This window comes from Camelus dromedarius, chromosome 1, assembly GCF_036321535.1.
Source record: "Camelus dromedarius isolate mCamDro1 chromosome 1, mCamDro1.pat, whole genome shotgun sequence".
Classification (NCBI taxonomy): domain Eukaryota; kingdom Metazoa; phylum Chordata; class Mammalia; order Artiodactyla; family Camelidae; genus Camelus; species Camelus dromedarius.
Genome location: NC_087436.1, coordinates 50,995,304 through 51,016,678, shown reverse-complemented (window position 1 = coordinate 51,016,678; position 21,375 = coordinate 50,995,304). Strand labels below are relative to the sequence as shown.

Here is a 21,375-nt window from a genome sequence, read left to right as displayed (position 1 = left end):
AAATCACAGAAGAATAGTTGAAATGCTTTATCTTATGTACTTTCCTCCTGAAGAAGGGAACAATTAATTGTCTTCTTCCCAAAGTGGTCCACATTCTTGTACAGGCAGCTGTATTTACTGTAGTACAAATTAACTTCTATGTTAAATGAATATCTCTAAGTACTTTCAGTCATTAAGAGCCATATTATTTAGTTACTTCTCTAACCAGTGGATTTCAGTGAAGGTAATAGAAGAGGTTTTCTAAGCAAGAAAATATATCATGAGGATGATTGTATGCCTTTACAGAAAGAAATCATTGATATTTAATCCCAAGTAAACTTGAATATTACAGAGTCATAAGATACTCTTAATTTTCTCAAATTAGGTTTACATAAAAAAGTGTTGAGAGACCTTAAAACTATTTTAAAAGAATGTTAAAAACTTATATTAATAAATTTCTATTTTCAAAGAATAAATAAATCTGAAACCTAAAATTTTTATTTTGACATACATCAATCATACCTTATGTGACCTAATCCTTCTAGTTATTTTATGTAGTTTGTAAGAATTTAAAAAAACATTGTAGATTAGAATTTCTCATTCTGTCTTTGTTTTGCTTGTGTGTTTCTCCCCTACCCTCCTGCTTGTGTAACTGAAGTGTTCTTGACGTATCCCCAGAAAAGTGGGTTCTTTATTATTATCAGACTTAACCACCCAGGGCAGGGCCCTCCTTGGATTTACTGAAAATAAACACTTTGGTTACTCAATTTCAGTTTTAATGACAAAAGTTAAAATCTTTGCCTAACATAAAGGTTTTTCTTTGTCTCTAAATTTTGATTTTCCATGCTATCAGAGGCCCCATTGCAACAGGTAATTTGAGTGTTGATTGTATGTTTTCTCAGTTTGTAATTGTGTTAAATGTATTTTAAAATGTTCACAATTTTAAAATTGAGTTTACCTGTTAGTTTCCTTCCAACTCAGAAATTCTGTGATTTAAAGATTTTTTTCAGTTTGAAAATTGTGATCTTAAGGTGTTGTCCTGTGTTTTCCTATACATATGTATAAAACTAGGAATCATAGAATTTTAGAGCTGGAAGATGTATGAGATGTTCTCTAGTGACTCTACATAGGAAGAATTCGGAAGTCCAGAGAGGTTAGGGGACTAACATGAGATCATAGCAGTAGCTGGCTGCTAGACCTCTGGCCACTTACTGGAGCAGTAAAAATCAGCACTAAAAATTAACCCACATATTTTTGTCTGAAAATGTGTAGACTTCAGGAGAACATTCTTCTACAAATTTAAGCATCTTGAGGCATTTATATTAAGAACAATTTATGTAAATCCTTATAAACGGTGCTGTCATCCCCGTTGTTTTCTCCAAGCCTGGAATCACACTTGTAAATAAGTCACAACTTGGGGTAGGTTAAAGTGTCTTGATTTCACACTCCTGGGATATTTTTCAGTGACTCAGAGGTGCAAACTGCTGCTGCAGAGTTAGACCTGTTTTCAGGTGGGAGGGGGCCCGCGTGTCCCTGGGATGCTGCTGGGGAAAGCCCTCGGCGCGCGGCTGCCCTGGCGGAGGCGGGCTGGGTGATGAAGCGAGATCAGCCACCAGATTACACGGGGCCCGCGGCCGAGGGAGCGCTTCTCCGCCTCCTGGGCTCGCTTCTGTTTTACCTGGAACCAACCCCTGATGACTGTCTTCTGCCCATCCTGCCACCTTGGCCAAGCCCTAGCATCACTGGGAAATTGTATGGTCAGGGCTAAGTTCTCCCTGAGAACTAAGTTTATAAAAATTAAAGATGTTTTAGCGCCTTCACAGCCAATCTGTCTGTAAATGGTAGTTCTTTTTCTCCGTGGAAAAGCCTAAGGGAGTGCAAGTGCTTCAAAAAATAATCCTCTTAGAAATAAACACAGCGCCAGGGTTCGGAGGAGCTCCTGAGTATGATGCAAGCCAAGGAGTTAGCAGGATTTTTCAAGTGAATTGGCTTCACGCTCTCACCCTTTGCTAGAACTTTCCAAAACCTTCTCAGAGTCGTCCCTCATAGCAATGGTAGAGAGATGAACCCTGTCCTGTGGCTGTAATCCCTCGGCAGACCTGACGGCGAGTGGCCTGGTGAGCCCTGCTGTCTGCGCCCTTTGTTAGTACTGCCTGGGAGCTGCTGACCACTCGGCTGCTCCCTGTTTCCTCGGTGTAGCCTGGAGCCAGCGAGTTACTGAGCCGTTAGTTTGTTGAACAAACATTGATTAAATAGTACGGATTCTGGGGGCTGAGAAAATGGAAGAATTGGATAGTGCGCTGGTCCTCAAAGACCAGTCAGTTTAATAGGGGAACTATGATACGTCCTTAAATATCTTAAGTGTGATCGTGTTGTTTGTTTCATTCACTACCACAGAACCAGAACTGCAGCTGCCACATAGGAACTGCTAAATAAAGTAACATTATTTTTAAATGAAAGAGTGAATGATCTAATGGCCCTAAGGGAAAGATAAACTTAAAAGAGCCAGCAAGTTGGGGTGGTCAGAGAAGACTTCAAGGCAGAGGTGGCGTTGGGGGCCGGCTCTTGAGCAAAAGGTAGAAATTGGCAGCGTAGGTCTAACTAGAAAAAATAGCACAAGCAGAAAAATCAGCAGCAAAGGCTCAAAATTAGAAATCTCTGAGGTTGAATGGAAATAGTGAATAATTCTGCTGGAATGAAGAGTACATGGAAGGGAAAGATGGGAATGAGACTAGAGGGGTGTGATAGGGCCAAATTGTACAAAGCTCAAGAATTTAGACCACGTTTTGTAGAAAATGGGTAGACTGTATAAATTTTAATGTAGGAATGATATGCTATATCAGCATGGTGCTTTAGGAATAGAAATCTGGTAGCAAGCTGCCTAGGGGCTGGGAAGGAAAAGCACAGGAACACAAGCTGGGAAAATTGCAGTGATTCGTTGTGAGTTAAACTCAAAATGTAGGCTGAGATAGATGCACAAGGGCAGTGAGAATAGAGGAAAGGGATAAGTGCCAGAGATTGGGGGGATTGGGGGGGGCACCTGGCTGAAATTTGGCCACTGATTAAATGTAGACGACAACAGAGGAACCCAAGATGATGGGAGGATTTCGGTGCAGTTGCTTAGAAGGTGGTGGTTTCATTTAGTAGGAGGTGGAGCAGGTTTCAGGAGGAGGGCCGTTTGTTCAGTCACGGGCAAATCGAGTTATAAGTTATGGACAGGAAGAAGCGAAAGGTAAGTACATGAAATTTAAATTGAGGAGTCATCTGCATGGAGCAGAAAATTAAATCCAGGAGACTCCATAAGAGTATCAGAGAGTGATTATGGTAAAGACTGGAAAAGGACCAAAGACTAATCTCTGGCACAGTGGTTAGTGGGTTTGGAAACATGGAGTCCATCATAATCTTTAAGAACTTTTTAATTTGGGGAGCAGGGGGATTAGTTAATTTGTGGAGGGCTCCAGATTAAGTTGGAATTTCAGCATTAGTGATTAGAGCTTTTCTTGCATACTTGGTAAGGAAAAACAGAATGGCACTCAAGCAGGTATAAGTACCTTTTAAGAACCTTTCTTGTTGAGTATGGAGACCATCAAATGAAACAGTGGTTTTGTAGTCCTGTATTTCTTGGTGTGGTGCCTGTCCCATAGATTTCAGTAAATGCTAACCTGAACAGTTGTCATCATCATTGTCAGGAAAGGAGTTTTTAGAATAAGAGAGAGGAGTGTGCATGTTTTGTGGGCTGAGGGGAAGGGTTCTTCACAGAGGGAGGGAGGAGAGTAACTCGAGGAGGTCTGGAGTAAGTGTGGCATTAAAGGTGGAAACATAGTGGTTAGCCCTAGAAAAGGGAACAAACCTGCATTTCTCTGAATTAGGAGAGGACATGTGAAGTAATAAGGACGTTTTGAGCCTGGGTAACAGTGAGGAGAAGGGAGGTTGCAGAGCCTGACACGCAATGGTTTCCACCTTCTCAAAAAATCAGAAGAAATCTCAGTGTCAGCTATCTACTTAAGGTGTGAAGAAACAAAGCCGAATCACTGTCATTTATTCTGCACCTGCTATGAATCAAGAACTGTATTAGAGATTAAAAAATACCTCCTTTACTCCTTGTGAAAATTCAGACATGATGTATCTGTATTCACATTTTACAGGTAAGAAGACACGTCACAAAGGCTAAGTCACTTGCCCAAGATGGCCCCGCAGGTGGTGGGAGGAGACGAGCTTCAGAGCCAGGTCCATCTGACTCCAGGCCTGTGCTCTTTATTGAAAGGGAGCCCACTGGCTTGAGATCTTGGAGATGTAGCCCTGCACTGCATGTTGATAAGGTCCTGTGCAGTGGTTATTCTTGACAGTCACCAGACTGACATCAAAGAAGGGCCCTCTCATTTGAGAAGGACGTGACTGTGAAATTGAGGTGAACCAGAAATGTGAATTCTGGGTCCCTGAGGGCGATAATAAGGCAAGGAATAGAGAAAATGTAGGAGTCAGGTGCTTAGGCTCTGCAGTACAGTGGGAGAATGCCTTATGGGCAGCAACAGTCAGTGTGGGAGGACGGGAGTCCGAGGGGGTGTCTGGGACTTTAAGAGGAGCACTGCTACCTTGGTTTTCCAAAGGAGATGATTTAAGAGTCACCTGCCCGTCATGTCCCCACAGCTGCCCAAATTCCTGCCCCTCAGCAGTAAGATTCCTCTGACTATCCTGTAGGTCCAGAGCCCGCATCCAGACACCCTCCTTCTATCAGCCTAGGCTAATGTTCTGCTCTGCTGTGAATAATCACGTTCTAATTTAAATAGCTTGTTGAGAGGCTACACTTGGAACTAGCCTTTTTTTTTTTTTTTTGAAAAAGACAAAATAAGGAAAGAGAGAATATAGTTTCCTAATTTCCACTCTCTACCTGACACAACTCTTTGTATCTTAATAAATCGTCTTCCAGAGATAACATTTTAATCATCTCATTTAATCATGCATTCACTGAAGAATTATCGAATGATCACAACGTAGCAAACATCACTGTAGGCACTGGGGACATAGTAGGGAAGAAATCATCGTCCCCACTGTTACAGAGCCTTTGTTCCAAAAGGAAAGGAAGGCAATAATCAAAGTAAGTAAGATGTGTAGTCTACTACGTGAAAGTTAATGCGGGGAGGAGAGTCGGAGGAAGGAGCAAGGAACGCAGGGGTAGGGGTGGCCCATGGAGGCTTCCCTGACAGAACGGCATTTCTGCAACTCCTGAAGGAAAGCATGAGAACATGCAGGCATCCAGGCAAAGAGTGTCCTAGGCAGAGGCCACAGCAGGTGCAGAAGCTCTCAGGTGGGAGCTGAGCTGGCACGGAGGCCTGCAAGTAGTGAAAAACAAGATCCAAGAGGAAGCAGGAGTCAGACCACTCAGGGCCTGTGTGCTGTCGTAGAGACTTTGGCTTTCAAGATGGAAAGCCATTAGCAGGTTCGGAGGGGTTTTTTTTTTTTCTTTTTTCATTTCTTACTATGGAAAATGTTAATCACATATACACAAAATACTACGATGAGTCCCCTTGACTACTCGTTCAGTTTCAACAGCTTCCACTTTTGGAGGACTTTGAGCAGAGGAGTGTCAAGGTTTGGCATGACCTGACTTGAACAGGATTCCCCAGGAGAACAGGCCATGGGGAAATGGGGCAAGCACAGAAACATAGGAGCAAAAACTTCAGAAATGAATCACAGTGGCTTGAAATAGGGAGTGGCAGTGGAGATGGTGAGAAGTGGTCAGTTTCAGGATAGCTTAAAGGTCCTACTAGATACTATCTATTTTATGGTTTGTTCAAAAAAAAAAAGAATTCAAGAAGGCACCTAGTACAAGCAAGGAGGGTGAGAGAAGTAGAAAAGGGATGGTATCACATTATTTTAAATTTTATTTTCTATTTAAGAATAAACTCAGATTCCAAAAAAAAAAAAGCTGGCTTATAAATTAACATTTGTAATACAATTCATCCATAAGTTACAAACTGACTGCTCTTCCCATATTATTTTGTAACCATGGATAGCTGGGCCATGCAAAGGGTAAGGATTTATTCGTAATTTATTAATGAGGTAATGACACCTATCGAGGTACAAGTCCCCAGTGATTTTTGAAGTTAGCAATAGTGTGTTACTTGACTTTCTGAAAGAAGTATGATTTATAAGCTGCTATATTTGATGTAATGAAAGTGAAAATTCAAATAAAACAAACAAAAGAAACTATAGGTCAAAGAATGAGAGAAAAGGCAAACTTTCAAAGCACAGTTTTATGTAGACAGAGATGTTATTCCTCTTCTCTCCATGGTTGATGAAACCCTCTTTGCCCATTTTGTTGTGTTTCATGGCACAGTTTGCCCTTCTAATCCCAGGCTAACATCGGAGCCATATGTGCCCTTGGTCAAACAGGCAGGGTAATACACAAGGTGAAAGAATGTGAGTGAGTCAGCGCACATCCGGGAGCACTGCTAGGAGAACTGCCGCGTCCTCAGCAGTGACTGGGTCAGAGGATGCACCTGTGTCATCCCGTTTATGAGAACAACGCACTTACATTCAGAAGACTCTGGGTCTTGATCTTGGGTTATGTCACTTGTTAATCTGTCTGAACTTCCATGTTTTCTTATCTGCAAACTGGGGGTGATGGTGCTAAGTCTGTCCACTTCACAGGGTCATTGGGAAGCCCAGGGAAGGAATAGGCCCTTTATAAATAAAAGAGAAGGAAAGAAACTGGGGTTTCCATGGTACCTGCCACGTCCCAGACACTGTGTGGTTCTCACAACAGCCCTCTGAGGTCCTGTTACTGGCCCACTTTGTAGATGTGGAGCATGAGGCTCAGAGAGGTTGTTTAACTTGTGTAAACCCACAGAGCTGAAAGAAGAAAGGGCTGGGATTTGATCTCAGATTGGATCAACTTGAAATCCCTGTGTTAAGGAGGAGGAACTGACTTACTAAGCATCTTCCTATTCTATGCCAGGAACTGTTAGACCTGGTTCTGAACTATCTTGTTTGATTAGGTAATTCTGTACTTCCGGGGTGCTCAACAAATAATGAAGAACAATAAAATCTGACTATTTTTCATCACAGAGAGGGAATGTATTATGAAAACAATTTCTTTTCTTTCCTCCTCCTGCTCTTCCTCCTCCTCTTCTCCTTCCCCCCCTCCTTCCTGTCCCTTTCCCTTGCCCTCCTCTTTTTTCTTCATTTTATAATATGACTTGCAACATAACCAAGAAGAATCAATGCATAGTTTAGTACTATCTGTGGCATGGTATTTTTATGAAGACTCTCACAAGAGGACAGATGCGCTTCCGCCACCTCAAAACTGTCTCTGAGACCTTCTTCCCACAACACACACCAACAAATCCAGACAGATTATTCAGGAAGAACTGTCATGTACCAACACTGTGCTAGGGAAAGGAGAGGTCTGGGCAGACCCGACATATACAAAAGAAAAAGTGATTAAGCCAGGTGGTAGCCAGTGTAAGAGATGTGAAATGGACTTTGGAGGTGGACAGACTGCAGGTTCCAAGAACTGCCCAATCACTCCAATTACAGGAATGATGACAGTTTACTTCATCCTAATGTACCCCAGCTCCCTTGGCTGTGGAATGGGGTAGCACTACTGACCCCACAGGGCTGATGTGAAGATAGACTGAGTTAACGTGGTCCCTTCCCTTCCACAAAAACAGAAAGTGAGAAAGTATAAATGGATGCACTCTGGGAATTTAACAAGCAAGAGAGGCTAAGACCACAACCCTTGCAATAGACTGCATATAATTTTCCTGCCCCATTCCTATCAGATTCCCCCCAAAAAAAGACAGTAGTGGAGTTTTGTGGGCTAGAGTGGTGAGGAGAGTGGTGCGGAAGATTCAGATTTAGGTCATACCCTTGAAGAACGGGTGGTTCTAGATGGAGATGAGGAGGAAGGGATGCCCCCAGGTGGTAGGAACACCTGAAGGAAGCCCTGAGAGGTGGTGACCAGGGTGACTGAGGAGATACTGAGCAGGACTCCCACCACAGAGCCTGGTACATGCTCTTCTCCCTGTCAGGAGTGCTCTTCCCAACCCCCACCTCCTACCCACCCCGTCCCGTGTTATATTCTTACTCTTCATAACTCCCTTACGAAGCTTTCTCTGACTTCCCGACCAGGTCAGATCCCTATTTTTATATGTCCTTTGTAAGTGCCTCATAGTTAGCATTGACGTTTATTGGTGAGACATTTGGTTAGTATCAGTTCCACTCTTTAATTCCCATAAGAACAAGAGTTAAGTCTGTTTCGCACTCAGCTATGTATCCCTTCACTCCCTGATCTACTGAAGCGCCTGGAGCATAGAAGGTGCTTCGTAAATGCTCAGGGAATAAATGGATACATTGTGGTTACTAGTGAGGTAATAGCCTGGGTAGGAGAGAAGGTTTGTATTTGCCATTGCTAATCCTGTTAGGTAGGTGCCAGGCACTTAACTTGAAAAACAGTCCTTAGAAACAATCCTTATGAAATTAAGTGTATTATCACTTTCATTTTAAAGATGGAGAAACTGATTCCAGGCATGTTAACCATCTTTCCCTGCTGACCCAGCTAGTAAGTGACCAGAGAGGGATTTGAGCCCAGTAGCCTGACTTCAGAGCTCTTAGCTTTCACCACATTGCTCTGCTGCTTTAGCAGTAGGGGACAAAGTTAGATACACAATATACACAAAGTCAGGGTAGATTTCTGTTTGAAAATTGTGGATTTTTCCCTCCTTCTCTTCTTCAAGTATCACTATTATCGTCACTTCATGAGAAAAACTAAGCAGACAAGAACTACATCATGTGTAATGTCTCACATTCATGTTGACTGTATATTCTGCCAAAGTGACTTGTCCAAATTAACTCAGCAAGTAAGCTGGATATGTCAAAGTCTGATTCTTAGAAAATTCTAGACTACTTCTTGTAATCACCTTTAAGGAACCAGTATGTACTTTGCCAGAGCATGACAGAGTTGCTTTAAATAAAAGGAGGTGATTTGACTAAGTTTGGTATTATCTGGACCCTCGGTTTCTATTTCTTACTCGAAAAGCAGATCTAGCCTGTGGCCATCAGCAGGCATTGAGTCATAAAGCTCCCAGCTGAAAGGCTTGATTTCATCAAGGAAGCCAGGAAATCCTGAGCACTCCAGGAATGATAGCCATTACTATAACAACATAATTATTACCAAAAGATCAATAAAGACTGATAAAATATGACACTGTGGGGAAAAAAGGACTGACCCTAGGAATGGAAGTGGCCAGAATTGGTCATTTATTCCAGCCACCTGCCCTTAGACAGGATTTTTAAAATATCACCTCGGGGCAGTTGTGATATTTAAAGATCTCTAGGTAGAGGAACACATTACAGTAATAAGAGAATAGTTAGCTCTTGTGTCCTGGGCAGTGGTCTAAAGACTTTCCACGCATTAATGTGTTTAACGCTCACAACGAACCTGCGAGGTCCTATGATTATCCCCATTTTACAGATGAGGAGCTGAACACTGTCCCAGGTCGCATAGCTAGTAAATAGTGGAACTGCCTTCAAAGCTGGCTAGTCTGCCCATCAAGTATACGCTCTTACAGTGTCCCTAGGTAGCTGATTGCTCAAGTTATCTCCTTGGCTCTAAGTGAAAGCTTAACTTGTGTTTACACCATTAGTGTTTATTAAAAGCCTGCTATGTTCAGAACTCTTTCTGGCAGATACACTTGCTTTCTATAAACTTAATTTTCAAGAGAACCACTCCACAAAGAGGTAAAAGGGAGGCTGGGTAAAGATAATCAGATTCTCCATAGAACAAATGAATTTCTGAGTCAGTTGCAAATAGCTGTTGGTCATTGTGCATTTTATGAAGTGTTCCCTCCCCTAAGGTAGAATTCCATTGTCTTCATTTGCTATATAACCTGAAAACAGTATTTTTTGTGCGTGTCCCCACACTTCAGTCATCTTCTTTCAGTCAGTATCTTGGAAAGTCCACAAAACCCAGGGGCCTCCGTGTCGTTGCCCTGTGGTCTGTGTAAAAACCAGATGATGCCATGCTGACTTGAATTCTTTCAAATGGATCAAACAGCACATTAGTCATTGGCAAATTTTTCAGGCCCTTTACCTCAGAGACTACCCAGTTCCTCATTCTTGCCGCCCTTCGATCATGAAGTAATAGGAAGAAAAAGATGTGAGTACTTTTTGAGGACACCTCCCACCTCTTTTCTTCAGTCCCTGTGACTGATTTCCTTCATAGTGGTGACGTTAAAGGGTCCAGATATCAAAAGTGATTTGGCTTTGATCTCTGGATTCCTTCTGGTGTCCTGGTTAAGTGGAGAGCCTATCTGACTTCACCCAAGTGAAGCATTTCGTCATGCCTTACACTGTTGCATTCCTGTGCTCAGTGCACTTAAAAGTGAAATTACATGGTCTATTTCATGCTCTTTCACTGTTCATTTACTGCCGAAGAAGTCCCTGTGGAATATGTCATCATGACAAAGGCTGATTTCAGATGTTGACACCTAGACACAGAACGGGCATCAGCAAGCCCGGGAGTATGTAGGGACAACAGCCAACTTTGAAACAAACTGAGAACTTTTCATTCCCTGTCCTGCCCTGAAGGGCAAAGGCTTTCTGCCTGTTATAAAAGGGAAAGCACTAAATTCATAATGGGTTTTATGCCCAGAAGGCTTTTTTAAGTGCTTACCTGTTTAGGAAATCATTTATTGTCCTTTGAGATGGTCAAAACCTAATTTAATCCTAAACATTCTTTGTGACAAGCTTGCTTTGCAAGGACTAGAAGTCATTCCTGCAGGTGGCCCTGCTCCTTGTGAAGGGGTGTTAGAGGGCTGGGAAGCACACTTTTACAGCAGTTCTGAGACAAGGTTTAGGCAGAGAGGCCCTAAGACTTCCAGTGGAGCTACACTGTTGACAGGTGGAAAGCTGTCCTTTGCTCAAGGGGAAACTTCTCTTCCCCAGAACACTCTGGGAAATAATCCCAGCCCTGATCATCTTCTCCTCAATTCTTGCAATGGGAGATTGAATTGGGAAAAAAATCTAAACTGAAGAAATCCTAATAAAACCATGCCTCAATGGATTCTAAATCCATTAGTTGATATTTATAGTAGAAGTAGTTTGGTTGGAAGGGATTCTGTCTGTTTCTAAGAAATTTTACTGGCAAGTATAGGTTCTTCCCTTAGTTTATATCAGAAAGACATCCGTAAAGGATCCATTGCTGCATAAGATTCCTATCTACTTTCTTTTTCTTCTGAGTTAAGGGCTGCTTGTGCAAATTAAAATATTTCTAATGATTATATAGTTGGGAGATCTTGGATTTAGGTCATGTACTTCCTCAAAAAAGAGATAGTGTGAGCTAAGGAGACAGGGTGACCAGCTTTTCTCATCGTTAGCCCTGAAAGTCCAGGAAACCCCCTCAGTCCCAGGCAAACTAGGATGGCTGGTCACCCTTTGAGGAGATACAGTGTATTTCCAACCGTTTGGCTGAATTTATCACAGGATTCTGACTTAGAAGACTCAGGAAGGTAAAAATAAGGTCTTTTCTGTTAGTATGATTTTAGTCTTGAGACTTTCTCGAGGAAGGAATCTATGGTCTGCTATAGGAGGCTGGAGGGCCAGCTAGAGGAGAAAGGGTGTCCAAGCTCTCTTTACTTAAAATGTCACTATCTCCATGCAGTTTCCTTTTTATTGCTGTTGTCATCATTTTAAAGGTATAGCAATATAAATAAAATATCAATTACTTTAAGTGGAAAAACTTGATTTTATAAAAACAGGGGCTAAATGGTTGTCAGATCTAAGGATTTGCACTTAAGGAGTACATTTATTTGAACTGAAGGAATTTACAGTGACCTGGGCATGTAACTCAATTACCAGAGCTCGTAACAGAGAGGGCCACCAGTGGGTGAAGTCTCCTAACAGATCACTGCACGCCGAGTCCGAGGGCTTGAGTGTCCAGGGCCAACCTTCCTTGCCAAGGCCCAGGGCAAGATGCTCTCTCCTGCCCATTCTCATGTCAAAGAATTAGGATGCCCTGTTGCTGCTCACCTCTTTCCTTCCCTTGATTTCCAACAATCAGTCAATCCCAGTTCCATTCTCGCTGATCTTTCACCCAGTTTTTACGACCAAAAATGCAGTCAGGGTGCAGATGAAAATGTGTTCTTGGTTAGGAGGAAGGGGATGCTTCATGGCTACAGGGCACCCTCCCAGATGTGCTCTTCCTTCCACCTTTAACAGTACATGCTGTATGTTAAATGGTCTGCTTCCTGGAGGATATCATTCACATCCAAAATAGCCACCATCAACGTTTTAGTTTATTTCCATCCCATCATTTGTTCATCATATATTTTTCAAAATAGAGCTGTGGTCTTACATGTACAGGTAGACCTAATTTTCCATCATACTTTTTATAGTTACTGGCTTGTCTTAAGCATTTTTCCATGTTGCAATATAGTTAGACGTGCTAACTTTTGAAATGTGCTTCTTATGTAGATCTGCAACTATGTGGGACCTGCAAAGGTTATTGTTCAGTTGGTCACAAATGGAAAAAACATTCACCTGCATGCACACAGCCTGGTGGGAAAACACTGTGAGGATGGCATCTGCACTGTAACTGCTGGACCCAAGGACATGGTGGTCGGGTAAGTCAGGGTGTATGACATTGTGGGAGGAGCAGATAGAACATGGCACCCAGGGACTTTGACTGAACAGGTTCTTTTCCTTAGGATTCTTTTCTTTCCAAGGCCCTCACAGAGCCTCAGAAGATGAAAATTTGAGCTCTCACTTGGATTCTGAGGAGTAAGGGTGCCCACCTATCTGGGTTTCCCTGATACAAAGTTTCCCGCTTTGTACCTGAGGTCCTGGCCTAATTATTTATAGCACTCTCTTTTACTCTCAAAAGTAGCCCAGTTTGGATGATAAAACATATGGTCACTTAACCTGTGAGGCATTTGTGTCACTTTTAGCAACATTTTCCTTGTGGAAATAAAGATAAGGACAAATTAGAAGAAAACTATAACAGAAATCAACACTTTATGGATGCTTTCATACTCTTTATGATTTCTTTAATGAACTGTTGACTCTGGATTTATAGTGTGTACTTTTGAGCATGAGATGGATAGATAAATATTGTTTCAGTTCTGGGCTACGTAGAAAGTGTACACAGAAATGATATGACCAATAGGGGTTAACATCCAAAATATATAAACAGCTGATATAACTCAACATCAAAAAAACAAACCAGCCCAATTGAAAAATGGTCAGAAAATCTGAATAGACATTTCTCCAGAGAGGACATGCAGAGAGCCAACAGGCACATAAAAAGACACTCAACATCACTAATCATCAGGGATATGCAGATCAGGGAAATGCAAATCAAAACCACAATGAGATATCACCTAATACTGGTCAGAATAGCTATCATCAAAAAGAATGCAAATAAAAAATGTTGGCAAGGATGTGGAGAAAATGGAACCTTTGTACACTGCTGGTGGGAATGTAAATTGGTGTAGCCACTGTGGAAAACAGTATGGAGGTTTCTCAAAAAACTAAAAGTATGACGCAGGAATTCCATTCATGGGTATATATCTGAAAAAAATTTAAACACTAATTTAAAAAGATATGTGCACCCCAGTGTTCATAGCAGCATTATTTACAACAGCCAAGATACGGAAGCAACCTAAGTGTCCATAAAGAGCTGAATGGATAAAGAAGATGTGGTATAGAAATACAATGAAATACTACTCAGTCATAAAAAAGAATGAAAACTTACCATTTGCAGCAACATACATGGACCTGGAGGGTATTATGCTGAGTAAATTAAGTCAGAGAAAGACAAATACTATTTGATACCACTTTATATGTGGAATCTAAAAAATGAAATGAACTAATGAATATAATAAAAAAGAAACAGACTCACAGATAGAACAAACTAGTGGTTACCAGTGGAGAGAGAGAAGGGGGGAGGGGTAATTAAGGGGTAGGGGATTAAGAGGTACAAACTATTGTATGTAAAATATATATATATAATATGTATATAAAAAAGGTACAAGGATATATTGTACAACACAGGGAATATAGCCAATATATTATACCTATAAATGAAGCATAAACTTTAAAAATTGTGACTCACTATATTGTACACATGTAACTTTTATATTGTTGCACATCAACGATGCTTCAATAAAAAAAAAAAAGAAGCAGCAAAGAAGGTGTGCACAGATGAGAAGCCAAGGATTGCAAATTTGTTTTGACATTCATTAGACTTGAAATGTAGATACAAAGTGACATACTTATTTATGGGTTGGTGAGACAGATAAAAACAAGCCGTTTTTAATGAATGAAATATTATGGAAATAAAGTCAATCCAAAAGAAGTAAGAAATTTTAATAAATTTTGTTTTATTTTCAAGAATATCTTTCAGGGCTTAAATAGTTGATGATAAAATCCCAATTAATCTGGACTGTTAACTCAAAAAGAAAGGAATTGTTTAAATCAACTATAATTAAGCTGATGGTAACATTTCAGGCTTTGAATCCCGATCAAGTTTCAAGGTGGTTGTTATTGGGGAGGTTGAGCTTTCATGTTCCTAGGTATTTCTTTGTTTGACTGTTAAAATTTTCAAGTGTGAAAAACCTAGAGAGAGAGCTTTCTTTTAAGTCACTAAAATCTGATTCTTTTGATGTCAAAAAAAAAAAAGACTGTAGATTTGAGGAAGAAGCTTAAATTGATTTGAAAAATTCAACTGTGCTTTAAATGAACTTGTTTCAACATCCTCTTGAAAGACTGGCCTGTTTCCTGTTGTGTGTCACAGCTGGTTCATCTTCTGTTTTGGAATACTCTTGCAGTTCCTGACTGACCTATAAGAGCTTTGAAATGCGGGGTAATTGTAAGAGTTTCAGACTAATTGATCACTTAGTGTCTCTGCAGACTTACTCCAGTAGGCTACTGTCAGTTTGAAGTGTGTATTCTCTTTAGTCCTGTTTAATCTGTGTGATCATCATATCCTTTAGAGGAAATTATAGATGAAGTTCCCTACCAATAATATTTGTATTATAGAACTTCCAGTATGTTATCTATAATTTGGTGTTTCTGTGGTTTGCCTTCATAGTTTTTGAGGATTTTAGAAGGAACTAATGGTTATTTAATTTGGGGCTTACAGCACAGGAGTAAATTTCCTGTCTCTAGGGAAACTGCAGAAATCCGTACTCTCTTATAGTGCTGGAGTGTGGGGTTCAGTCGTTGGAAGAACTCATTCGTTCAACAAACAGTTTGAGCATCTAAACCCCTAAATGTGATCATCAAGATGTCTGGTTATAGCCCTGTGAGATTTTCTGACACTATGCAGTGTCACTAAGAAGTATAATCAAGAGGATGCCACTTCAGAGTTACAATAGACTCAGGGTCCTCTCTTGTTCACAGTGCTCTGTGAAACATTGGTACTCCTTTTGTAATTTGATTTTTGACTGAGAAGCCATTGCCTACAGTGTTCCCCAAGACATAGTATTTCCTTCGTGATTCATTTGTCTCTCTTTTTTTTGTTGTTGTTTGTTTCCAATGTCAGAACCTGTTGCATTTTAGTGGAAAGACAATCATGCTAGTAGTCTGGAAATCAGAATTCTATTTCCAATTCTGTCGCTTTCAACAGTAGGACTGGGGGCAACTTGCTTGACTTCTTGGAGACTTTAATTTCTTCCCTTATAAAATATGAGTGTTTGGCTACAGAATCTATCTCCAGGCCCTTTACATTCAAAATTCTACACTGAACTAGCCAATATTATGAAGTAACATGAGCAGACTTGCAGCGTGTGTGTTTACGATACATCATTGATTATTATTACTTAGTTCTAACTTGTAGGTAAGAATAGCACATAGAGAAATTTAGGAAGATAGCCAGGGTTATTCCTTAGACTTGTCAATACTAGAAATGGAACCAAGATAAGCTGTTTTCAATGACACAGTTCAGGATAACAGGATAGATTCACAAGCAGGGCACCAATCCAACACATCAAAAACGATATATGGAAAAACGATACTGAGAAGATAGATAATCCTTTAATTGTCAAAACCAAAAGAATTCTTTCCTTGGAGTGTTTCTCTTCACTTTTCTGTAAGCATGAGTTCTCAATAAAATTTAATTTCTATTTTCAAAGATACTTTGTTACCTATATTAAAATACCCATGTTTTAGGTAACTAAGTCATGATTGTAAATTTGATTGCTTTAATTTGGGGGACTTGGCCTTGTAATTTTTTTAGTTAATTTTGTCTTATTTCCTATTCACTTACTTAGCTTTTAGTGCCTATCCTCATAAAAATAATCTTAGTTTGGTGTTTTATTTTCTACCCTGAACATCAACAGTTTGTTTCTACAACATTTTAGTTCTCTGAAATTTGCGTTCAATGGAAACTATTACTTGACTTTGCTTTCAGGCACCTTCCTCACCAATAATCACCACACCCTCTGTTTGCTTCCTGGCAGCCCTGATTTAGAGAGATGTAAAGTCTTTCTTTTTTTTTTTTTTAACTAATATTTCCAGCATATACCAAAGGTAAACACTCGAAGTAGATACATAAATGCAAAAGAGAAACAAGGCTCTCCTCAATGAACTAAGGCAGACTGCATTAAATTGCTGTTTCCTTAGATCCAGAAACACTTGACAATTGGCAGTTTCATATGGTTCAGCCTTAATGCACAGAAAAGGAGCTTTTTGGAGAAAATGGACAAGTCTGGACTGAGACTGGAAGTCTCCCACTTCCAAACTAGCGTGTACTGTAGTGTAAGTCAGGGGCTGCTTTTAAATCTTGTGCCAGCTGTGAAGGCAGTGAGTCCAGAGAGGGAGAAAGGCCAGGTGGAGGCGCCCACTTTAGAATCCCAACCTAAGGGATTCACACCTAGCCAGAGGCAGCAGCAGTTCCCGGATGATTACGATGACGGAAATATCTGGCACAGATGTTCAAACCTGGCTGCTAATTAATGTCACCTTTGGTCACTTTGTAAAAATACTGATGCCAGGCCCTGCTTTCAGAGAGTCTCATCTCACTGGCCTGACCTCATTGTGAAGAGCAGTGGCTCACAAACTTTAGGGGCCGTCAGAATCACCTGGAGGGTTCATTAGAACACGGATGGTTGGGCCCCACCCTTAGAGTTTTTGATACAGTAGGTTTGGGATAAGGCCCAAGAATTTGCATGTTACTAAGTTCTCAGGTAGCAGTGATGTCGCTGGTCTAGAGAGTACACTTTGAAAACCACTGATGTCTAATAAGACTGGCATTTTGAATAAGAAACAGGACTGTAGTCCCAGGGCCATTATTAGCTGTGATGGCCTTTGTAAAAAATATTTTTGTCTAGTTTATTGAAGCATAACTTAGATACTGTAACATTCACTCTTTAAAGTGTACAGTTTTATGAGTTTTGATTGATAAATACTCATATAATTGCCACAATCAAGGTATAGACCAGTATCACCTGCAGAAAAATCCCTGTGTGACCCTTACCATCAGTTTCTCCCACTCTAGACCCTGGCGACCTCTGGTCTCTTTTTTGTCCCTATAGTTTTTGCCTTCTCCAGAATAACATACAAATGGAATCACACAAATATGTAGCCTTTTTGAGTCTGGCTTCTTTCACTGAGTATAATGCATTTCAGATTCCTTCAGGTTGTTGTGTGTACCAGCAGTGTATTCCTTTTAATTACTAAGTAGTATTGCATTGTGTTGATGTATCACAGTTTGTTTAGTCATCCACCTGTTTTTTTTTTCTTTTTGGTTCTGTTATTGGGGTTTTTTTTAACATTTTTTTATTGAGTTATAGTCATTTTACAATGTTGTGTCAAATTCCAGTGTACAGCACAATTTTTCAGTTATACATGAACATACATATATTCATTGTCACATATTTTTTCACTGTGAGCTACCACAAGATCTTGTATATATTTCCCTGTGCTATACAGTATAATCTTATTTTATCTATTCTGCATATGCCTGTCAGTATCTACAAATTTTGAACTCCCAGTCTGTCCCTTCCCACCCCCCGCCCCCTTAGCAACCACAAGTTTGTATTCTATGTCTATGAGTCTGTTTCTGTTCTGTATTTATGTTCTTTTTTTTTTTTTAGATTCCACATATGAGCGATCTCATATGGTATTTTTCTTTCTCTTTCTGGCTTACTTCACTTAGAATGACATTCTCCAGGGACATCCATGTTGCTGCAAATCGCGTTATGTTGTCATTTTTATGGCTGAATAGTATTCAATTGTATAAATATACCACTTCTTTATCCAGTCATCTGTTGGTGGACATTTAGGCTGTTTCCATGTCTTGGCTATTGTCATCCACCTTGAAGAACATTTGGTTTGTTCCCAGTTTTTGAGGACAAAGCTGCTTTTTGTGTGAACACACTTTTTCATTTTTCTTGGCTTGGTAAATATTGAGGAGTGGAATTGTAGGGACATGTGATAAGAGTAGACTCATCTTGATAAGAATCTGCCAAATTGTTTTCCAAAGTGGCTGTACCATCATGTATTAACATTTACGATCCTCAGTTTTTTTCTATTTCATGTGCTAATAATAATAATGTCTGCTCTCGTTCTTCTTTTGCATTTATTATAGAAATTTTCAAACATATGCAAAAGTAGAAAGAATAGGGAAATGAGCCCCCATTGAAACCATCACCCACCTTCAACAATTAATTACTACGTGGGTAATTTAGATTTACATGTACCCCTACCTAGGTAACTTTCAGTTTTTGATTTCTGATTCAGTTCCATTGTGGTAAGATTTGATTCCTTTTAAATGTATTGAGACTAGTTTCATGGATAAAATACGGTCTGTCTTGGTGAATGTTTCTTGTGCACTTAAGAATGTTTAGCCTGATCAAGTTGAATGCATGCTCTATAAATGTTAATTGGGATAAGTTGTTTGATGGTGTTGTTCAAGTCTTCTGTCTCCTTACTGATTTTCTCCCTACTTGTTCTATCAATTACTGAGAGAAAGGTATTGAAATCTCTGGCTGTATTTACAAATATATCTATTTCTCCTTCCAGTTCTATAAGATGTTGCTTCCTGTACTCTGAAGCTCTTTTATTAGATGGATAAACACTTAGGATTCTTAGGTCCTCTTAATGAATTGATCCCTTTTTCATTATGAAACTACTGTCTTTTATTCCTGATAATAGTCTTTGCTCTAAAATCTACCTTGACTGAAACTAATATAGCTACTTTAGCTTTCTTTTGAATAATGTTAGCTTGGAACATTTTTTCCATCCTCTTAGTTTTAACCTATTTGTGTCTTCATGTTCTAAGTAAATGTGCACTGCATATTGTTGGCTCTTACTCTTTTATTCAACCTGATGCTCTGTCTTTTGAAGGGGAGTTTAGATAACTTTTATTTAATGTGATTACTGATATGACTATGTTTAAATCTACCATCTTGCTGTTTGTTTTCTGTGGGTCACATCCTTTCTTTGTTCCCCTTTTCCTTTTTTTTTTTTATGCCCTCTTCTAGATTAATTGATTATTCGTTATTTCATTTATCTCCTTTTTGATTTTAATTCTGTGTATTTTAGCAGTTGTTTAAGCTTTATGCTATACATCTTTGACTTACCGCAGTCTACCTTTAAGTAGCAATGTACCTCGTTATGTGTGTAACGTGTGAACAGTGTACCTTCATTTCCCCTGTCTCCGCCTTTGTGCTGGTGTGTCATATATTTTACATCTGTGTATGTTATAAATCCCGCTGTGTATTTTTTTTTGCCTTAAATTGTCAATTATCTTTTTTTAATTTTTTATTTTTTATTGAGGTATAGTCAGTTTACAATGTTGTGTCAGTTTCTGGTGTATAGCGTAATTCTTCAGTCACACATGAGTGTACATATATTCATCTTCTTATTCTTTTTCACCATGAGCTACTACAACGTATTGACTGTATTTCCCTGTGCTGTACAGTATAAACTTGTTTATATTTCACACATAACCATTCAGTGCCTGCAAGTCTCAAACTCCCAGTTTATCCATTCCCACTCCCCTTGTCAGTTATCTGTTAAACTTTTAAATCAGGAAAAAAGTACTTTAACTGACCCATGTATTTACTTCCTTTAACTTTTCTTGTCCTACTGGTGTGTTGCTGATTCTTTCGGTTGTTGTGCATCTTAAAGTCTTTGTCTTTGCTTTTCTTACAGGTTGATAGGGTTTCCTTTTCTTTCCTGTCGCTATCTCCTGGCTTGCCTTTTTCCAGCAAGCAGTCTCCTGTCATTCTTAGCTTTATTCCTCTGTACACAGTATGTCAGGTTTTTTTTTTTTTTTTCAGCTTTTCAGATTTTCTCTTCATTGCTAGTTTTCAGCAATTTGCTTGTGATGAGCTGTAGTGTCATATTCTTCATGTTTCTTGTGCTTTGTGGTTCATGGAAATTTTTGGATATCTGGGTTTATAGTTTTTATATAATTTTTAAACTTTTCAGCCATTGTTTTTTAAAATATTCTTTCTGTTGACTCCAGTTTTTTCTCTTCTTCTGGAACATCAGTCACATGTGTATTTGGCCATGTGAAATTGTCTTTAATTTCATTAATGACCTGGTCTTTAAAATTTTTTTCTCATCTTTTTCTGTTTCATTTCAGATAGTTCTATTACTGTGTCCTCAAGTTCACTAATCTTTTTGTCTGTAGTGTCTGATATGTTCTTAATGCCATCGAGTGTATTTTTCTTCTCAGATTTCATAGTTTTCACCTCTACGGGTTTATTTGGGGTCTCTTTTATACCTTTCTTGCCTCTCCTTAAGCTGCTGATGCTTTCTGCCTTCCCGACCATGTGCAGTACATCTCTCATAGCTCTTCAGTGCACTTATCTGCAAACTCTGCCTTCTGTCTCCTTTCTGGATCTGTTTCTATTGAATGATTTTATCCTCATTATGAGTTGTATTTTCCAACTTTTTTGCATGCGTGATAATTTTTGATTGGATGGCAGACATTTTGAATTTTAGGTTGTTGTTCAACATTTTTTGTATACTTTTAAATATTTTTGAGCATTGGGATGAATTTAAATTAGGGGATAGTTTGATCCTTTCTAGACTTACTTTTAATCTCTTTTACGGGGACCAGTGCAGCCTTTTGTCTAGGGTTAACTTGGCACTATTACTAAGGCAATACTTTGCTGACTATTCACCTTAATTTTTCACGTATCACAAGATTTCTTGAACTGCTCTAGCCCTGCATGTGCGCCAGGACCTGTTTTTCCTGTGCTTCTGGTGGCTCTCTTCCAGCCTTGGGTCATTTCTTCACACACTTGCTCTGACTGTCTCTCCGTATGTGGTTCTTCCCTCTCTGGTGCTCTGCCTGCGAGTTCTAGCTTTGTTGGCTTCCTGTGGCTCGTCAGCTCCGGGAGAGCAGCAGGCCTTGTTGGGGCTCCCCCTTTCAGTGCTGCA

At 39.8% G+C, this 21,375-nt stretch overlaps 1 protein-coding gene across 4 annotated transcripts in view; it reads left to right on the top strand.

The window, feature by feature from the left end:
- The window catches only part of NFKB1 (nuclear factor kappa B subunit 1), a 109,344-nt gene that overhangs the window by 50,444 nt on the left and 37,525 nt on the right, over nt 1-21,375 (top strand). For all 4 annotated transcript variants that reach the window (XM_031468656.2, XM_031468645.2, XM_031468631.2 and 1 more), the window contains exon 6: nt 12,454-12,602. In XM_031468656.2, coding sequence (XP_031324516.1) covers nt 12,454-12,602 — 149 coding nt within the window. The remainder of the gene's footprint in view (nt 1-12,453; nt 12,603-21,375) is intronic.